This window comes from Neoarius graeffei, chromosome 9, assembly GCF_027579695.1.
Source record: "Neoarius graeffei isolate fNeoGra1 chromosome 9, fNeoGra1.pri, whole genome shotgun sequence".
NCBI classification, from domain to species: domain Eukaryota; kingdom Metazoa; phylum Chordata; class Actinopteri; order Siluriformes; family Ariidae; genus Neoarius; species Neoarius graeffei.
The window spans coordinates 3,152,721-3,169,748 of record NC_083577.1 but is presented as its reverse complement, the minus strand read 5'-3'; the positions used below and the strand labels follow the sequence as shown (position 1 = coordinate 3,169,748).

General features: G+C 42.1%; 1 protein-coding gene across 2 annotated transcripts in view; it reads left to right on the top strand.

Annotated features, from left to right (window-relative positions):
• The window catches only part of sestd1 (SEC14 and spectrin domains 1), a 151,742-nt gene extending 139,248 nt beyond the window's left edge, over nucleotides 1-12,494 (top strand). For both annotated transcript variants that reach the window (XM_060928949.1, XM_060928948.1), the window contains 3 exons: nucleotides 357-548; nucleotides 7,372-7,490; nucleotides 11,389-12,494. In XM_060928949.1, coding sequence (XP_060784932.1) covers nucleotides 357-548; nucleotides 7,372-7,490; nucleotides 11,389-11,545 — 468 coding nt within the window. In that variant the 3' untranslated portion in view covers nucleotides 11,546-12,494. The remainder of the gene's footprint in view (nucleotides 1-356; nucleotides 549-7,371; nucleotides 7,491-11,388) is intronic.
• Nucleotides 12,495-17,028: the final 4,534 nt, after the last annotated feature.

The window sequence follows — 17,028 nt, the reverse complement described above, 5'->3', positions numbered from 1 at the left end:
GGCTGGGTGTGGGGTAGGACGGCCAGCGAACTAATATTCAAATTCAGAATCACGATTTTCTTTGTCCTTACTGATCCGAAGGCGCATTCAGAGGACGCCTGGTCAGTCCAGTCCCAAACACTGTGTCTTACAGGAGTACGTTTGATTACATGTTTGCCAAGATTAGTTCCTGAATCTGCACTCAGGATGAATGTGATCATCCTGAGGAAAGTGTGTGTGAGATCCTGCCTCTGTATGTGAGCCGGCAGCCCGAATGGAGGGTTTATCAATTATTATTATTTTTTTTAAAAGCTAATATAAATATTTGCTCTGTTTTAAGTGGCACATGTGTAACTCTCTCTCGTCCGTTTGTTCAGAGTACATACGATTACGGCAGGCAGCTGCTGCAGGCCACCGTGGTGCTGTGCCAGTCTCTGCGCTGTGCCACGCGCTCCTCGGGCGACACACTTCCCCGGCTGAACCGCGTGTGGAAGCAGTTCACCATCACCGCTGACGAGCGCCAGCACCGCCTGGAGACAGCCCGAGACTTCCACGCTGCTGCTGAGAGGGTGGGTTCACGCCCCTGCCTGGAGAGTAAACACGGTGTCTCGTGCACAACCGTGTAGCCAGAACCAGACGGGTTTAGATCAAAGCCGGGTTCACACTGTGCACAGAGAAATCCGGTCATCTCAGTACGGTCATGACACAACAGTGAAAATCGTACGAGACCGCAAAACCATCTGACTTTAAACGCCGGTTATGATGATGGAAATTAACAGTCTAGATAGGATTTAAGTTACTGGAATACAATTACCAGATTCACTGATGAGAGCAAAGACTGGTCACACTGTGGTACGGGTCCAACTCGGGTTCGGAGTCATGATACAATTCTCAGAATAGTTTGAACAAAATTTAATTAGGGGGAAAAAAAAATTCTGAATCTTAAACGATACAAAACGATGTGCATTTTTGTATGGGTAAAGCTAAAATAATTCAATGGTGCTGTGTGTAAATGAAATGTATTCCAGGTTCACATCTTAAAAATAAATATTGAGCCATTATTCGCTGAAGGTCAAGTGAATGTCGGTGAATAATAAAGACAAAATGGAGGCTATTATTCACCAGTGTTCACTGAGCCGGATAATTGTTTGCTTAAATAAACGGGTGATTTTATTAAAAAAATAATTTATTTAAATCTTTAAAAGCAGCATACAAATGTAATAACTGCGCGGCGCAGACTTGCCACGTCTCGTCCTTGTGAAACCAGACACGAGAGAAATTTTGATGGTTTTAAGTCTTGGGTTAAAACGTTTTTGTTTTGGGCTGCTTTTGGATAAATGTAATATACTACAGCTGATTATTATTAATGTCTCATTATAATTTATTTTATTATGAGATTTCATCATATTCTGATTTTTCTTTTATAGAATCATTTTATTACTTGATTTTGCAACTGCATTATTTATATGAAGATAAATTATTTTTAGACAATAAGTAATATAAATTTGCTTTGCTTTCAACAGCGCTCTCTCTCTGTGTGTGTATATATATATATATACACACTAAGTAACTTTAAAAACGCACAATGGAATTCAACATGATATCACTTTAGATCCATGCATATATTTGAAATTTATGATATTGTATGTAATGCACACACATCTTGAAACATGGATAAAGGACATTTATTGTCAAACTCAAGAATTAATTCACAATAAAAAAATTCAAAGTGACAGTTGGTCCATGTTCGGACCGTCATGCTGGAGATTCTGGGTCTGTGTCGTCCAGGGGTCTCAGCAGCAGTGACTGAGGGGGTCAGGAATCTGTCACGGAGGTGAGCTAGCCTGATGTGCTGATCCTGAACTGGCGTCGTGACTCGAGGCTGACCAGGGCGTGGACGATCCCTGGTGCTCCCTGTCTGTCTGTAACGCTGACTCAAACGGGAAATGGTCGAATGATGAACACCGAAGTGCCGGGCGACCTCTGTCTGTGTACTTCCGGCACGCGACATCCCGATGGCCTGTTCACATTGATTTTGGCTTAGGCGTGGCGTCTTCAATAATGACAATTTTCCCATCATTTCCCCCGGGTATTTATAGGCAAGATTGTGTGTGTACAGTGTATGCAAAATTTGTTTGAAAATTAAAGCCTGTCCATGTCATTGACTACCCGAGTCATATTGTACGTTATTGAGTACAACTCCCTTAAATTCTGATTTGAGCACAGATTTGGAACTTATTCGGGCGGAACGAAGTTATTTTTCCATTGTGATGCATTTCTTTTCTTCTTGAGATAAACTCAGCACGCATTCAGCAAGTTTTATCAATGTGCGTTTTTAAAGTTAGTGTGTGTGTATGTATGTGTGTGTGTGTGTGTGTGTGTGTGTGTGTGTATATATATATATATATATATATATATATATATATATATATATATATATATATATACACACACACAGTGCTTAACAAATTTCTTAGACCACCACCTGATTTAAGATTTATGCCACAGCAACCATAAATATACAGTAATGGTGATCACCAAAATAGTTTGTTTCTGAAATGGTTAATCCACCAGTATGTGCATATTCTTGAACTGAAATGACATTTTTAACACTAAAATAAAATTAGTGTTGTTATCTGAATTTTTTTAATTTACTGTTTTATTTTTTTAAATAGCAAAGTACAGTGTTATTTTTTTTATTAAAATGCCAAATTACAGTTATTTACTTGCATTCCTAAGTAGAAAAATTAGTTTCAATTTTCAAATATTATGCTTGATTAATTTCTGACTTGTCAAAGACGTCCTGGTTGTCAGCTCACATTTGGGTATAAAAACCGTGAGTTCAGTTTGAAGTTCCTCACTTCTGTTCAGAATGGCAAAACGCAGAGAACTGACTGAAAAGGAAAGAGTGCGCATTAAAGCACTCCGTGATGCTGGATGGTCTTTGAGACAAATAGGGCAAGACATTAATGGCCCTTTTCCACTACCCTTTTTCAGCTCACTTCAGCCCGACACGGCTCGCGTTTCGACTACCTCAGAGCAGCATGACTGAGCTCACTTCAGCCCTGCTCAGCACCCAAAACTCGCACGGTTTTGGAGTGGGGCTGAAGCGAGCCCAACCGAGCCGAGTGAGGCTAGGGGCGTGAGCAGACACTCCCCTGTGCACTGATTGGTGAGGAGGAGTGTCCTCGGATCTGTAAACACCGTAAACCCGGAAGGAGAAGAATTACGAATTACGAGAATTTCTGAAGCCTTATGCGCCTCGCCTCATCTATACGCTCTTGCCAGTATCTGTTGGCGTTGTCGGCGACAACAAGCCACAGCACCAAGACCAGCAACACTAACGACTCCATGTCCTCCATGTTTATTGTTTACTATCCGGGTCGTGAGACTACCGCTTAAAAGCTCACTGATGTCACTGTTTGCGCCGCCTAACGACATCACGTGACGTCCACCCACTTTCGCTAACTCCACCCAATGTGTCCACCCACTTCCAGCCAGCACGGTTCAGCGCGGTTGTAGTCGAAATGCAACTCCAACAGCCCCACTCAGCTCGACTCAGCCCAACTCAGCACGGCTCAGCCCGACTCAGCCGCGTTGGTAGTGGAAAAGCGGCTTTAGTGTTCTCACAGTGTGGTCAAGTATGCTTTGGATTCCACTGGCGAGACTGGTACCTACAAAATGCGCAAAGGAAGAGGCAGAAAATGAAAGCTGACTGAAGCAGATGTCAGGCACCTCAAGATTTTAAGTACTGGAGACAGAAGGAAGACCTCTGCTGATCTTCATGCGGAGATGAATAGGTCTAGATCAGAGTCCGAAAAAGTCTCCAGAATGACCATAAGCAGACGACTGCGGGAACAAGGCTTACAGGGAAGAATAGCTGCTAAGAAGCCGTTATTGAGGACCGCAAACATCCAGAAACGTCTCAGATTTGCCAGGGAGCATAAACACTGGACTGCAAATGACTGGAAGAAGGTACTCTGGACGGATGAGTCAAAGTTTGAACTCTTTGGCCAGCATCATCGTGTTTATGTCCGTAGAAAAGCTGGAGAACGTTTTGATGCTAGATGTATTGCACCCACAGTGAAACACGGTGGAGGTTCCGTTATGGTATGGGGTTCAATTTCTGTAAACGGCATGGGCAAATTAGTGAAAATCGATGGCATCATGAACAAGAAGGTCTACCACAACATCTTGGTGCATCATGGAATCCCTTCTGGACTGAAACCGATTGGTCGTGGGTTCGTATACCAAGAAGATAATGACCCTAAGCACACTGCAAAGCTGTGCAGAGACTATTTGACCAAGAAAAGGGAATCTGGAGTACTGGAACTGATGGACTGGCCAAGTCAAAGTCCCGACTTGAATCCTATTGAACAGATTTGGGATTTAGTGGATTCAAAAATAGATCGAACAAAAGTTTCATCCAAAGCGAGTCTCTGGGAACAGTTACAAACTATTTGGAACACGACAGCAAAAGAGACTGTTGAAAAGTACGTAAAAACAATGCCGGCAAGAATGCAAGCCGTTATCAAGGCCAAAGGACGCCATACAAAATATTCAGTTTTTTGGTTATTATATCTAAACAAAAACTATTTAGTTGTTTCATTTTGTTATTTTCCTAATAAATAACCATTAACTTTTTACAGGGATGAGAGTTTTCGGCGGATTTCCGCTTTTTCTGAGCGAAAATCGATATTATGCCAAATCCGTTGAGATGTTTTTTTTCATTGAGGGGGGTTGGGGTATGTTCCTTCGTGATACTCAAGCGTACGACGATGTTACATGTTTATATTTTCGCCATCTTTAGTCTCGCTAAGTCTCGCGGTAGAATACGTGTTATCTACAATGTAATTGGCCAAAACATCGCTGGCGAGAGCATGATAGCCAATCATAACAGTTCTTACAAGAGTGTGGGAGAGAACAAAAGCCAATCATAACAGTTCTTACAAAAGTACCCGCATCTGTTCTATTTTATCGAAACTTGCACATGTTTATCGTCGCTGCGCTTCAAAAATACGTTTCTCTTTCGTATCGGCTTTTTTACTCAAAATGCCAAATACAATTGACAAGCGAGACGAAGCGAAGGTCCGTGAAATCGATGCTGGTATAAAAAACAGAGAGAGGACTGACGAGCTTTTGTCTTTGGCCAAAAAGCTGAAGAAGTCGTCGAAATGATTAAATGAAAATGAGAAGTGACTGTGAGCTGTAAATAATTGTATAAAGTGTACATAGACATTATCCCATAAACTTAGCATTCGTTTGATTTAATACATTGAACATGTATATGATGGTCAGTAAATCTGAATTAATGCTGACAGTTTTGAAAACTTAAATATTTCTAAAGACTTTGAAATCATATGCAACTAATGAGGACATAGGGAGAAAAGGTCAGTCTCCCTAAGACATTTTATTTAATATATGAACATTTTGATAATTAATAAAACTTTGTTTAATGTGATTTAGTTTGTCATTTTTGTTGATCATAAATTATAACCATACCCTTGAATGTAGAATGTGATTTTATTTTGAATTCAAACAATACTCCTATTGATTTGAAACATATTTTCATGTAAATATATAAAAAAGACAACAGATTTTTTATCTACTACAGCTCAGATTGCAGGAAAAGTGGTTTGTAAGGCCTTATTTTCCAAAATGTTCCTGGGGGGGGGGTATCCCTCCCAGACCCCTGGCTTCGGGCGCCATCTTGTTTTCTGCTTTTTTGGTGACCACCCACTCTCATCCCTGTTTTTAGTTTTAAACAAATTTTTGAGAGATTTCTAAAATATTTGTGTTTTCTTGCTTTTATGACAGGTGGTCTAATAAATTTGTTAAGCACATAAATTTTTTTTTTTTTTTGTACAAGAGACCTCACATAAAAATACTTTGTTGTAAAACTGATAAAATAAACCCCAGTCCCACTTTTACCTTTAAATAGTTTTAGACCAAACTTCGGAGCATCTTTAGTGCTTTTAGGAACAGCGTTTTCTTTCATCTGTAATTCTTCCTCACTTACGGTGACGACGAAGCGATTGGAGCCGTTTTGCCCGAGCTGATTATTGAGAAATGGTCTGAATCTCCTGGCCAATCAGAGTGCTCGATTTCCTATAATCACCTGCATATTCGTACTAAATAAATATACAAGTTCTACCCAAAATTTGACTGAATACAAACGCTGACCTGAGGAAAAGGATTGATTCAAGTGTGATGAGCTGTGTCACAGCACCTGAGGTCATTTTTAACCAGAAATGGAGCTCCGAAGTCTCCTAAAGTGCCCACCCTCACAGCCAGTTTCTCCTGCCCTGTACGTCCCAGCAGCACCGGGCTGCTGAAGAGCTTGTTTTAATGATTATAGCCTGATTTTGTCACCGTATAACGCAGTGTGCATCAGTAGCTGTTGGTCACTTCACAAGTGCAGATAATTTGCAGTAATGCTGCAGGATGTCCATGAAAGAACACGGTCATGTGATCAGCGTGCGCTCTGCATGTGTCGAGTGTATGGGTGGGGCAGACTGGGTTCTCTGGCGTTCTTACAGCACGGTTACATTCAATGCGTAATTAACAGAATGATCATGGAAACGTTGTGAATCACGATGCGTCTTTAACACTCCTGCTGGAATGTGACGGCATCACGTTTTTCCCCAGAATGAGATTTAAGTCCTTGTTTGTTTCTTGTAAAAGGACATGATCAGTTTAGTGCCATGTCCCAAGATTAGTGTGGGTTTTGTAAGCGTGTAATTTGTTTAAAACTACTTTTTCTCAGCCATTATTCATTCGTGTTGAACAGAAAAGATGTTTTTATCACCCGAGTTAGCAAAAGCTTCCCAGTGCATTTCCCAAATAAGTTCTCTCCTATAGAAAGCTGCTGAGCAAATCCTATAAACATCCCAACATCTGTTAGACATCAGCCCAGGTTTATTGCAAAATATTGGGTGTGTTCTGGGTTTCAGTGTGAAACATGTTCCTCGTGTAGAAGGTGTGTGTGTGTAAGGATTTGTTTGGGGGTTTTTTGTGCTGCTTTCCTTCTGTGTACCTGCTGACTTTCTTTACCTTGTTTGTTGTCTCTTACCTGTAAACAGAGAGGCTGGAGCCTGTCCAAGTGCTGCTTTTGATGTTCTCTCCTCAGTTTCTTGAAAACTCTGCATCTCTATGTGCATTTCACTTTCTAAATGTCGGCTGTTGACCTTTTGAAGGTTGTGTTTGTGTGATGGAGGAAGATGGGTGTGTTTTTTGGTGATTTCACACTCTGGCGTGTGTGTGTAAGAATAATTGACGCTGCTCTCGGAGATCTGAGTACACTCTGGCTTCAGGAGTGAAGCTGAAAGTCCCTGGCACGGCTGTCAGGAGCTCTGTAACGTTTCACACAATAACTCTCTCTCCCCCCCCCAGGTTCTGAGAGAGAGCCCAGACCAGGCCGGGTTGCTGGATGTGGACGTGTTTGAAGAAGTGGAAACTGTGGGGAAGGCTCTGTTGGACCGCCTCACTGTGCCGGTCATCTTTCCTGATGGGTGAGAGTTCAGAGGTCACACAGGGTTGCACAGGTTCACTCAGACTCCTGCTGAGCTTTATAACATTTTTTTTTTTAAATAAATCTCAACAGCTTTAGATGTCACAATATTACAATGAAAAATGTGTTTGTGTAATCATTGATGGGGTGCGTTTTCCTCTCCTCAGCTCTTCATTCAAGTTTCCTGTGACAGTCTTGGGGATGGAGGAGTTTGTGCTTTGTGGTTTCTCAGTAACATAACGAGCTCTTTTTGTTTTGTTAATTTAGACAGAAACGGGAGGCAGGTGAGGGAATGATGGTGTACGATGAGAACTAATCTGTCCACGTTGTTCAGTGGATAAGAGCTGTGTGCTGTTGCAATCATTGGCAAATTACAGCAGTACAAGAGGAATAAAACACTTCAGGAGGTGCAGTTATTGGAAAATAACACTGGGGAACAATTTGAAGAAAAATTTCTGTTGAGTTAGATTTTTATGCTGATTAAAATTGGCATGCTGATTCCAAAATTGCAGTCATTTTTTTTTTCTTCTAGCACGTCAAGTTTTTTCTCCACGGCTTACCCTCCAGATAAGCAAAATTCCACTGTAGTAAGACTGTTTGAAGGTTATTGAAGAACGTTATCAGGGTAGATGGGATGTACATATGATGGCTGACTATTGTTGGAGCATCAAATGCGATAGTCCTCAAGTTGAACACTCCAGAAAGAGCTATAAACGTAAAATTTTACCTTAACTACTTGCACAGGCGGCACGGTGGTGTAGTGGTTAGCACGGTCGCCTCACAGCAAGAAGGTCCGGGTTCGAGCCCCGGGGCCGGCGAGGGCCTTTCTGTGCGGAGTTTGCATGTTCTCCCCGTGTCTGCGTGGGTTTCCTCCGGGTGCTCCGGTTTCCCCCACAGCCCAAAGACATGCAGTTAGGTTGGCGTGGGGCGACCTTGGGCTGAGGTGCCCTTGAGCGAGGTACCGAACCCCTGACTGCTCCCCGGGCGCTCTGGTGTGGCTGCCCACTGCTCTGAGTGTGTGTGTGTGTGTGTTCACTGCTTCAGATGGGTTAAATGCAGAGGATGAATTTCACGCTGCTTGAAGTGCGCATGTGACGAATAAAGGTTTCTTCTTCTTGCACACAATTATAATTACAGTAGCCATATCCTTTATAAAAACATAGTGTTAAATAAACATTGCAGTCATGCCTGTTTCATATTTCATTGTATGTCAATATTTGTAAATTTTTATAAAACAAGCACATATCTGTTAAAGGTCCCATGGCATGGTGGTTTGTTGATGCTTTAAACGGGCTGGTGGAGGTTTCCGGATGTTATATCCGCAGCCTTTCTCGAAATGAACCCTCGGCACGTAGATATAGCCTCCTGGGAGAAAGCCCCATTTCAGCGCTTTTCCCAGTGCGTCGTTTTGCTAATGAGAAGCAGGAGGCGGGGAAGGGTAGAGGGTGGGGGCGGGTCTTATCATTAATATTCATGACATGTAAACGTGTTACCTCTGATTGGCTAACAGCACTGTGACGCTACCTCCAGTGGGTCAGAACAAGCGGATGTGGGTGTCTTACTATGGCGAGAGAGAAGGAACAAACCGCGAAGGGAAAAATACCGCACGCTGACGTCATTAAGGTGCGACGCGAGGAAATAAAATAAATTCAACAAATGTTTGGGTTTTTACTGAACAAACAAACAAATAAAATGAACGAGTGACTTAAAAAAAAAGAATGTGGGTGTCTTTGTAAAAACTGTTTTGATTGGCTATTATAACAGAGCATGCTGCATGCTTTTTGGTTTTGTAGCGCAGAGTACCTGGCTAACTGCAGGAAGCGGTTAGCTGCACAGCTAATGTAGCCATTGCAAGGCTAACGTGGCACCGATTTTAAAACACGGCAAAACGACTTAACAGTTCTACACTTACTTGTTCGGTGTTTGTGGCTGATGCGGCAGGGATGCTTGGTATGGACCCAGGCTTCAGTGACAGTTGATGTGCAAAACCTGCCCTGTACTGTCCCAAGTTGTGGAAACATTCCTCAGGAAAATGCTTCCGACAAACATACACCGTCTTAGGTAGACTCGACGGCGTATTATTGGAGTAAATAAAATTAAGCCACTGCGTCTTCAGGGGCTCTCCCGTCGCCAGTAAAAACAGACTCTTTTCTGTGTTGTCACATCCATGTACAGCGCAACTTCCATGTTTGGTGGCAACTTTTGAGCTGGGCGGGGCAATCCATACAGTGGGTGGGAATCCAGAGGGGGGGCGTGGGGATCATCTCCCTTGCTGACGTAGTAAAGGGAAGAGTTTATCAACGCGCCGTTTTGACGCGCCATTCTCAAATGTTGGGCATAGTTTGGTTTACACATTATGAAATTTCTAGCCACTGGGGTGACTTAAGAAGGTCAGAGGAACTCATTTTAACGTTAAAAAACCTCAGAAAGTGACAATTTCATGCCATGGGACCTTTAAAGTACAGCATTTTTCATATTTTTTAAGAAAACAGGGATCCTATAGTTCAAAAACTTGACATGATAGAGAAAAACTGAGATCAGTTTTGGATTCCACACCCAAAAATGAGTTAAAAACAGCTGTCAGACCTAACTCAACAAAAATTGTGTTCCCCAGCGTAATCAGCTTTGGCATGGTAACTGTAACTGCTTCATATCGGGCTGCGTCACTCCTCTCCATTCCCACCGAATTCATGGAGGTGAACTTCAGTCATGCCATTCCACACCAACAGAAAACCAGGGGGCGGGATTTGATCTCTTCTTTCAAACCTTGACAGTGCACCTATATTTCAGGTTCATGCATGTGAGCAGTGAGTGGTGGTGAGGTTATTGTTCTTGGAGTAAGACTAGAACATGTCCAGTGGTTAAGACATGTACACTATATAGCCATCTGATCATCACACACACACATGTGCTTGTTGAACATCCCACTCCAGCTCTTCTGAGAAGGCTTTCCACTAGATTTTGGGGCGTGGCTGTGGGGATTTGTGTTCATTCAGCCACGGGAGTATGAGGTGAGGTGAGGTGCGGTACAGATGTTTGGTGAGGAGTCCTGTGGGGCAGTCAGTGTTCGGTGGGGTTGAATTCAGTCAGAGCTCTGTGCAGAACATTCAAGTTCTTCCACCTTCATCAGCTTTGGCAAACCATGTCTTCACGGAGCTTGCTTTGTGCACATGGGCGTTGTCGTGCTGGAACAGGGTTGGGTCTCGTAGTTCCACTGAAGGGAAATGATAACTGTAGGTTCTGTACAGCCGTGTGCTTCCAACTTTGTGGGAACAGTTGGGAGAAGAATCGCATATGGGTGTGAAGGTCAGGCGTCCACATACTTTTGGCTGTCCATAAGGCCAATGGCGTGGCGTCTGTCTGTCCACAATTCCGTTAAATCGTTTCTCCACGGATTTCCATTCGGATTGTTTTTGTTTGAGAGAATTCATCACTCTGCACAAAACTGGGTCGCTGTTTTGTCTTTTTTTTTTTTTTGCTGACGAGTTCCTAATTAGGCCAAATTAATGAATTTTCCAGCCCTCTCACTAGAATCGTGTCTCCTCCGTCAGTTCTCACTGGATTTCAGTTCTGATTGTTTTATTTGAAAGAACCCGACCTTCTGCACAGCACTTGATCACTGTATTGTCAAGTTTTTGCGAACAAATCAGTCATCAGGTCAAATTACCACCTTTTCTTCTGACTAGAATTGTATCTCCTCTCATTTATCACGCAAATTCAGTTCTGATCGACGTTTTGGGTCGATCTTCACTCGGGGAACAAAATGTAGTCCTTTGTTGCTGTTCCTGTTGTAAAGTTTGTCGTGGAGGTCGGTCCTCTGTCACATCGTCACATTTCAGTTCTGTTTGATGGCAGGTGAGATGAGCGACTACACCCTTGACATTTTGTTTTTGTTCCAGGAGTGAGCAGTTTTTTGGCAGCCCCAGTGACATGGCGTCTTCAGCCGAGAACATCCGCGACAAAATAAAGCTTGTGGAGGACAAGAGGCTGCATGAAGAATCGGCGAGACAAGTCGAGGAGGAACCCGCTCCGGAGGAAGGGCCTGAGGAGAGTTAATGTGATCTCCAGTCACCTCCAGGCCACTGTGTCCTAATATGCCTTCCCAAGCCATGCTACTCTCCCCAGATCAGTTAAAGGTAGTGCACATGTAGACTCCTGTCGCATCGCTTACATCCTTCTATAGCAGAACACTAAAAACAGGAATATAAAATCCAACAAAGCTTTATCTGACACGTCTCCTCTGGAGGGGCGACCCGAGCTTTTACTGGTGCTACTAAAGTCTATAGAATGTACAGAAATGACCATCTCTCTGCTCCGTGTGTCTACAGGGTGCTGTAGATGTTTCAGAAGCACGCAGTGTGTGTTTAATTTTTTTGTTGCTTTCAGTATCCAAGATATCATTTAGTTTTATTTTACTTTCTACACCAACATGATAAGTCTTTGATTCAGGCAGATTCTGCCGAAGGTACAGTTTCATTATCTGATCGCTCTCTCTCTGTGTGTGTGTGTGTGTGTGTGTGTGTGTGTGTGAGATGTACAGTTATGGGAGAAAACCACATGCCTTTAATCATGGACATGGTGGCAATTGTACAGCATCTTGCTTTATCTGTCATAAAGAAAAAAAAAAAAAACCCAGGGCTTTGTCAAGGTATGTGTTAAAAAAAAAAAAGTTGGGAAAATGTTTCCATGAATAAAATGTGAAACCAAAATAATGTTTCATCTCCTAATTGTCTAACGTGTATGCTGCTTGCGTATCGAGGCTTATCATAAAATTAAGTCCATATTTATTGTTTTTAAGCTTGCCATATAAAACTGTATAATGCTTTTGGCAGTTTTTTAAAGTTTTTTAATTATAATTAGGAATTTTATGAAAATCTGGGTTATGGAAATAAAGAAATGAAGGAAAAAAAAAAGTACTGAGATTTGGGAGTGATTTTGTTTTATGAAGGTGGAATTCTGAGTCTTTTTCCTGCCCCCCCCACCCCTGTGCCTAAAATAAATGTCTTCTTCCAACCATTAGGTTTCACTGTGGTGAATATCAGCACACCAACCTTTACAGGATGTTAATGTCAGGTTTTTTTTTTTTTTTAAACCCTATTACAGTTCATACTGTTCCATAATGATGCTTCAAAGACGTCTGTAAGCTTTTACTTTCACAATTGGGTATTTAAATAATACAGGCTTTTTTTTTTTTTTCTTCCTCTCGTGGTCTATCAGGTATCTTCCATTCAGCGAGCAAGATACTGAACAAGTCGAAGACAAGTAGCTGAATGGAATATATCTGATGGACCACGAAAAAAGCCATTATCATCTCATCTCATTATCTGTAGCCGCTTTATCCTGTTCTACAGGGTCGCAGGCAAGCTGGAGCCTATCCCAGCTGACTACGGGCGAAAGGCGGGGTTCACCCTGGACAAGTCGCCAGGTCATCACAGGGCTGACACATAGACACAGACAACCATTCACACTCACATTCACACCTACGCTCAATTTAGAGTCACCAGTTAACCTAACCTGCATGTCTTTGGACTGTGGGGGAAACCGGAGCACCCGGAGGAAACCCACGCGGACACGGGGAGAACATGCAAACTCCACACAGAAAGGCCCTCGCCGGCCCCGGGGCTCGAACCCGGACCTTCTCGCTGTGAGGCGACAGCGCTAACCACTACACCACCGTGCCACCATGATGATGATGATGCTGCATACACCAGAGGGGAACCGTCAGGGCCTTCCAGACCTTCAGAGAAGTCCAAACATATCAGAATTTCGAATGTTGTATTTATTTTCTTTCATAAATTCATGATAATTATTCTCTCATGATTCTAATTCAGCCTCATTTTTGACCAAACATGCTTCAGAAATGAAAGGGTTCCTGTCCTGAAAACATTAAAATAGAGTTCTCCAGTGAGACGGTTTTGTTTGTTGTCTCTAGGCGGAGAAGAGTTTAGAGCTGCTCACTCACTGGTTAGGACTCCATTGCCGGGACAGAAGGCCATGGCAGTGTCTGTTTATGTAGGAAGTGATGGATGAATTCACCAATCAGGTTTTGATTTATAGTGGGAGGGGCCAAAAATTTATCGCCCTTGGCTTTCTCGAAGACCATTGCAAGTTGGCGCAACAGTGCGGTCACCTTCCAGCCGGTGTAGCGTTCATCAGTAGTGTTAGCGAATGCTAATAAAGCGGTCAAGCCAGTGCTATCGAGAGCTACAGGCTAACGACCGAGAAACTAAGATTTCTGTCTCCAGGCTCTTCTTCCACAGGATTTTTCACTCAGACTTAAGGATTCATTTCCCTGTGGAATTTACTGAGTTACTTTTAAAATCAACATCGACAGCTACACACAACGGAGCGACCTGGCAGCCTGACGCTGATCCCTTACAAAATCCTTTACCCTGTTGCTGTTTTGGTGTCTGGTTAAGAGTTGGCTGAGCTCAAGTCCCAGCTCTAACAGTAACGGTTCATCACTGAATTATTTACCTACAAATTAACAAAGTGCTGTATTGTGTACGAGCATGAACGCTCCCTGACTCTTTGAAAGAACTCCCGGACCATTGGGTTTTTTCCCGCCTTGCTCTAAGACGCATTGTTGTCATGAGTTTCGGTGAATGAGAGCAGGAACCTCTATAATCTGTGTTTATTCTAAAGAACCACAGATAGTCAACGTTTATCTCGTTGAATGTTTTGTTGGTCTCAGTGAACGGAGCTGTTGAATAGCACACACTTCTGACATCTACTGGCTGCTCGCTGGAGAACCGAATAAAGCCGTTTGCTTGTTGGTGGGAACACCATCCAGGAGAGGAGTGAGATTTAAACCAAACATCTTCACATGGCTTTGCTGGAAAAGTTTAGTTAAGACATGTTGTTTATACGGAATCTAAATTCAGGCTTAAAGACGTGCGGCAGTGGGTGAAGTATTTTTACCGCTCGCATTTTGGGAAAAGCTTGGCCATCGTGACTGTGACATGAGTGATGGCTGTATCAGTGTGAACTTGTGTTAGGAGCTGTGTGTGTGTGTGTGAGAGACTATTAATAACCTCCTGTGATTCAGCCTGGGACACTTCAGACCTTTTTGAAAACCTTTTTATCAGGAATCTCTGACAGATGGCCAGGCTATCTGGGGTCATTGTTCTGAAGTCCTCGAGCCCTGATACTTTCTCAGCTGTCTCCTGAACCCTCAGCTGCTCTCGCTGTTGATCTTGGTGAACAAGTCTCTGGTTCCCTGCTGGCTTTAACACTGCCTCTTATAGCAGCACACATTTTAGACATACTGTAAACGGAAGTTCTATACAAAACGTAAGCTGATCAGTTGGATGTTGGCTTTTAATAATTTTTATTTCTGTCTGATGGTTTTCAGTGTTTCATGCTGAGACACCCAGCAGTCCAGTTCTTTTACTCTCTCCTTGCTCCTAAAACTCTGAACAGGTTTTCAGTGTTTGATAGTTTAGTTCAGGTATGTCAGGAATTTGATATAGAAATAAAATCTGGAATATCAGATGAGAAACACTTGAGATATTGGGGGGGAAAAAAAAGGTTTGTTTTCTCAAAAAGTTGATCATTTTAAAAGTTATATATGAATTATATGGGAGGCAGATTCTACCGTAACTGGATCCATTAACCACTTGCCCACAAAATAAGAAATTTTTCTTGTCCTTTTTTCAGTGAGGTAATATTTTCAAGATTGAAAATATGGTATTTGGTCTTCTAAAACAGCACATGTCATTTAAAAATACACTGAGTATATCAATAAAAGATTTTTAAAGAATAAAGTTCTATTTCTTTGACATATCTGACAGACATAACTCCCATTTTAAAAATCCCTTTCATTATCCCTGTTGCTATCGTCAGTGAATTTCTGTCAGATGACCTGACGATAGACTCGGCCGTTATGGATCTTTGGTAGTTATCGTGTGGAAGCAGGCTTTATCATTTTTGGGTGTCAACAGATAGAGTTGAAATAGATTAACAGCGAAAAAACTATTTCGTTCACGAGAGAAGCCTACAGTTATTTTTAAAAAATGCTATCGTCAGTCTGTCAGTCTAATGCACCTGACGATAGCAAAATTCAAGCCCTCACCACGCACATGTTGACTGACGCAAAGAGGAAATTCTACTGCACATGATTTTTGTGACGGCAGACATTTACTTCCGGGCAAGACTTGGAGTTCTGACAGCTAGATTTCATCAAATAAATCAAGGTAAGATTTTCAGTCAGCTATCCTGACGATAGAAATTTTTGACGATAGAAACATTGAGAATATATTTGTGCATTCATATTTAAATTTTTCTGGAGGAAAACTATCGTAAGTTGAGATAAATCAGAGCCGCTTGCGACCCTTTCAGCCGACAGGCCATTTCAATGTGTTATTTCCCCGCGAAAGTGGCACAGTCGTGTCTATCGTCACTGTTCTGACAATTATTGTTATTTCAATTTTGAAAATAAATTTTATCTTTTTTATTTCAATATTTTATTTTATTATTTGGTTCTAGTGATGAGGTATTTAATATTATTACTAAATTTGTCAGATTAATAATGTAAGAAACAGTTTTGTTGCTATTGTCATCTAGAGCGTCTGTCAGAATATGATGGTAGACGTTAGTTTGTCTGTCAGATGTTGATGATAGAAACCGATGTGTTCCTATTGTCATGTAGCATGTCTGTCATGTCAGGCTTTTATTAATTAGTTACCAGGACTACTGTCCTAAAATTTACTGTGAATGTCCAAGACCCCAAATGCTACTAGAAAAACTTAATAGAATGATCAAAATAATCAATTCAGCAATTGAAGGAGATGGGACTTAACTGGCCTCTGTTACGGTAGAATCTGCCGGGAGCGAGAAACACTTCCATTAACTACCTTTTGTATTTTGGACTATACGATATTTTAATCTGTTCATAATCTGCATCCTGATTGGATGGATTGCCTCCACTTTCCGAATATGGTCAAAGCTTCCTGTCTTTATTTTCCTCCATCTCGCTTTCACCTTTGTCTTGATTCACTTAAAGCTAGACGGCCTTCGATTTCATAAAATCTGTGAAATTTAGTTCCGTCTGAAATGTGGTGATTGTGATATCTGTTTATTTCTATAATATCTCAAACTATCAGGCCATTCTGTGGCTGGGAAGTTATTTAATTTGATGGGATTAAAGCAAATAATGTGCATGAAATCGCTCGCTTGGCGCAGTCAAGCAGACAGAGGAAGTCCGTGTGCGCATGCGCAGGTTTACCTTCTTCTTCTTTTGGGTTTTACAGCAGCTGGCATCCACAGTGTTGCATTACTGCCATCTACAGGTTTCCCTTTGAGCGTGCACTGACAGTTCCATCATTCTGTCGCTAAACGAACAGCTGATCACACCGAGGTGCTCGCTGAGCGCCCATATTTATTAGTTTGGTCCTGCGTTTCCTTTCCTTCGTATAGAACATAACGTCTTTTCTTCTCGCTTTCTTTCCGTTACTGTAGTCGCTCTTTCACGTTTCATTCGCACACTCACGTCCTCCATTTTTCTCTCCTGTTCCAAATTTGTATCCCACAATGCCTTG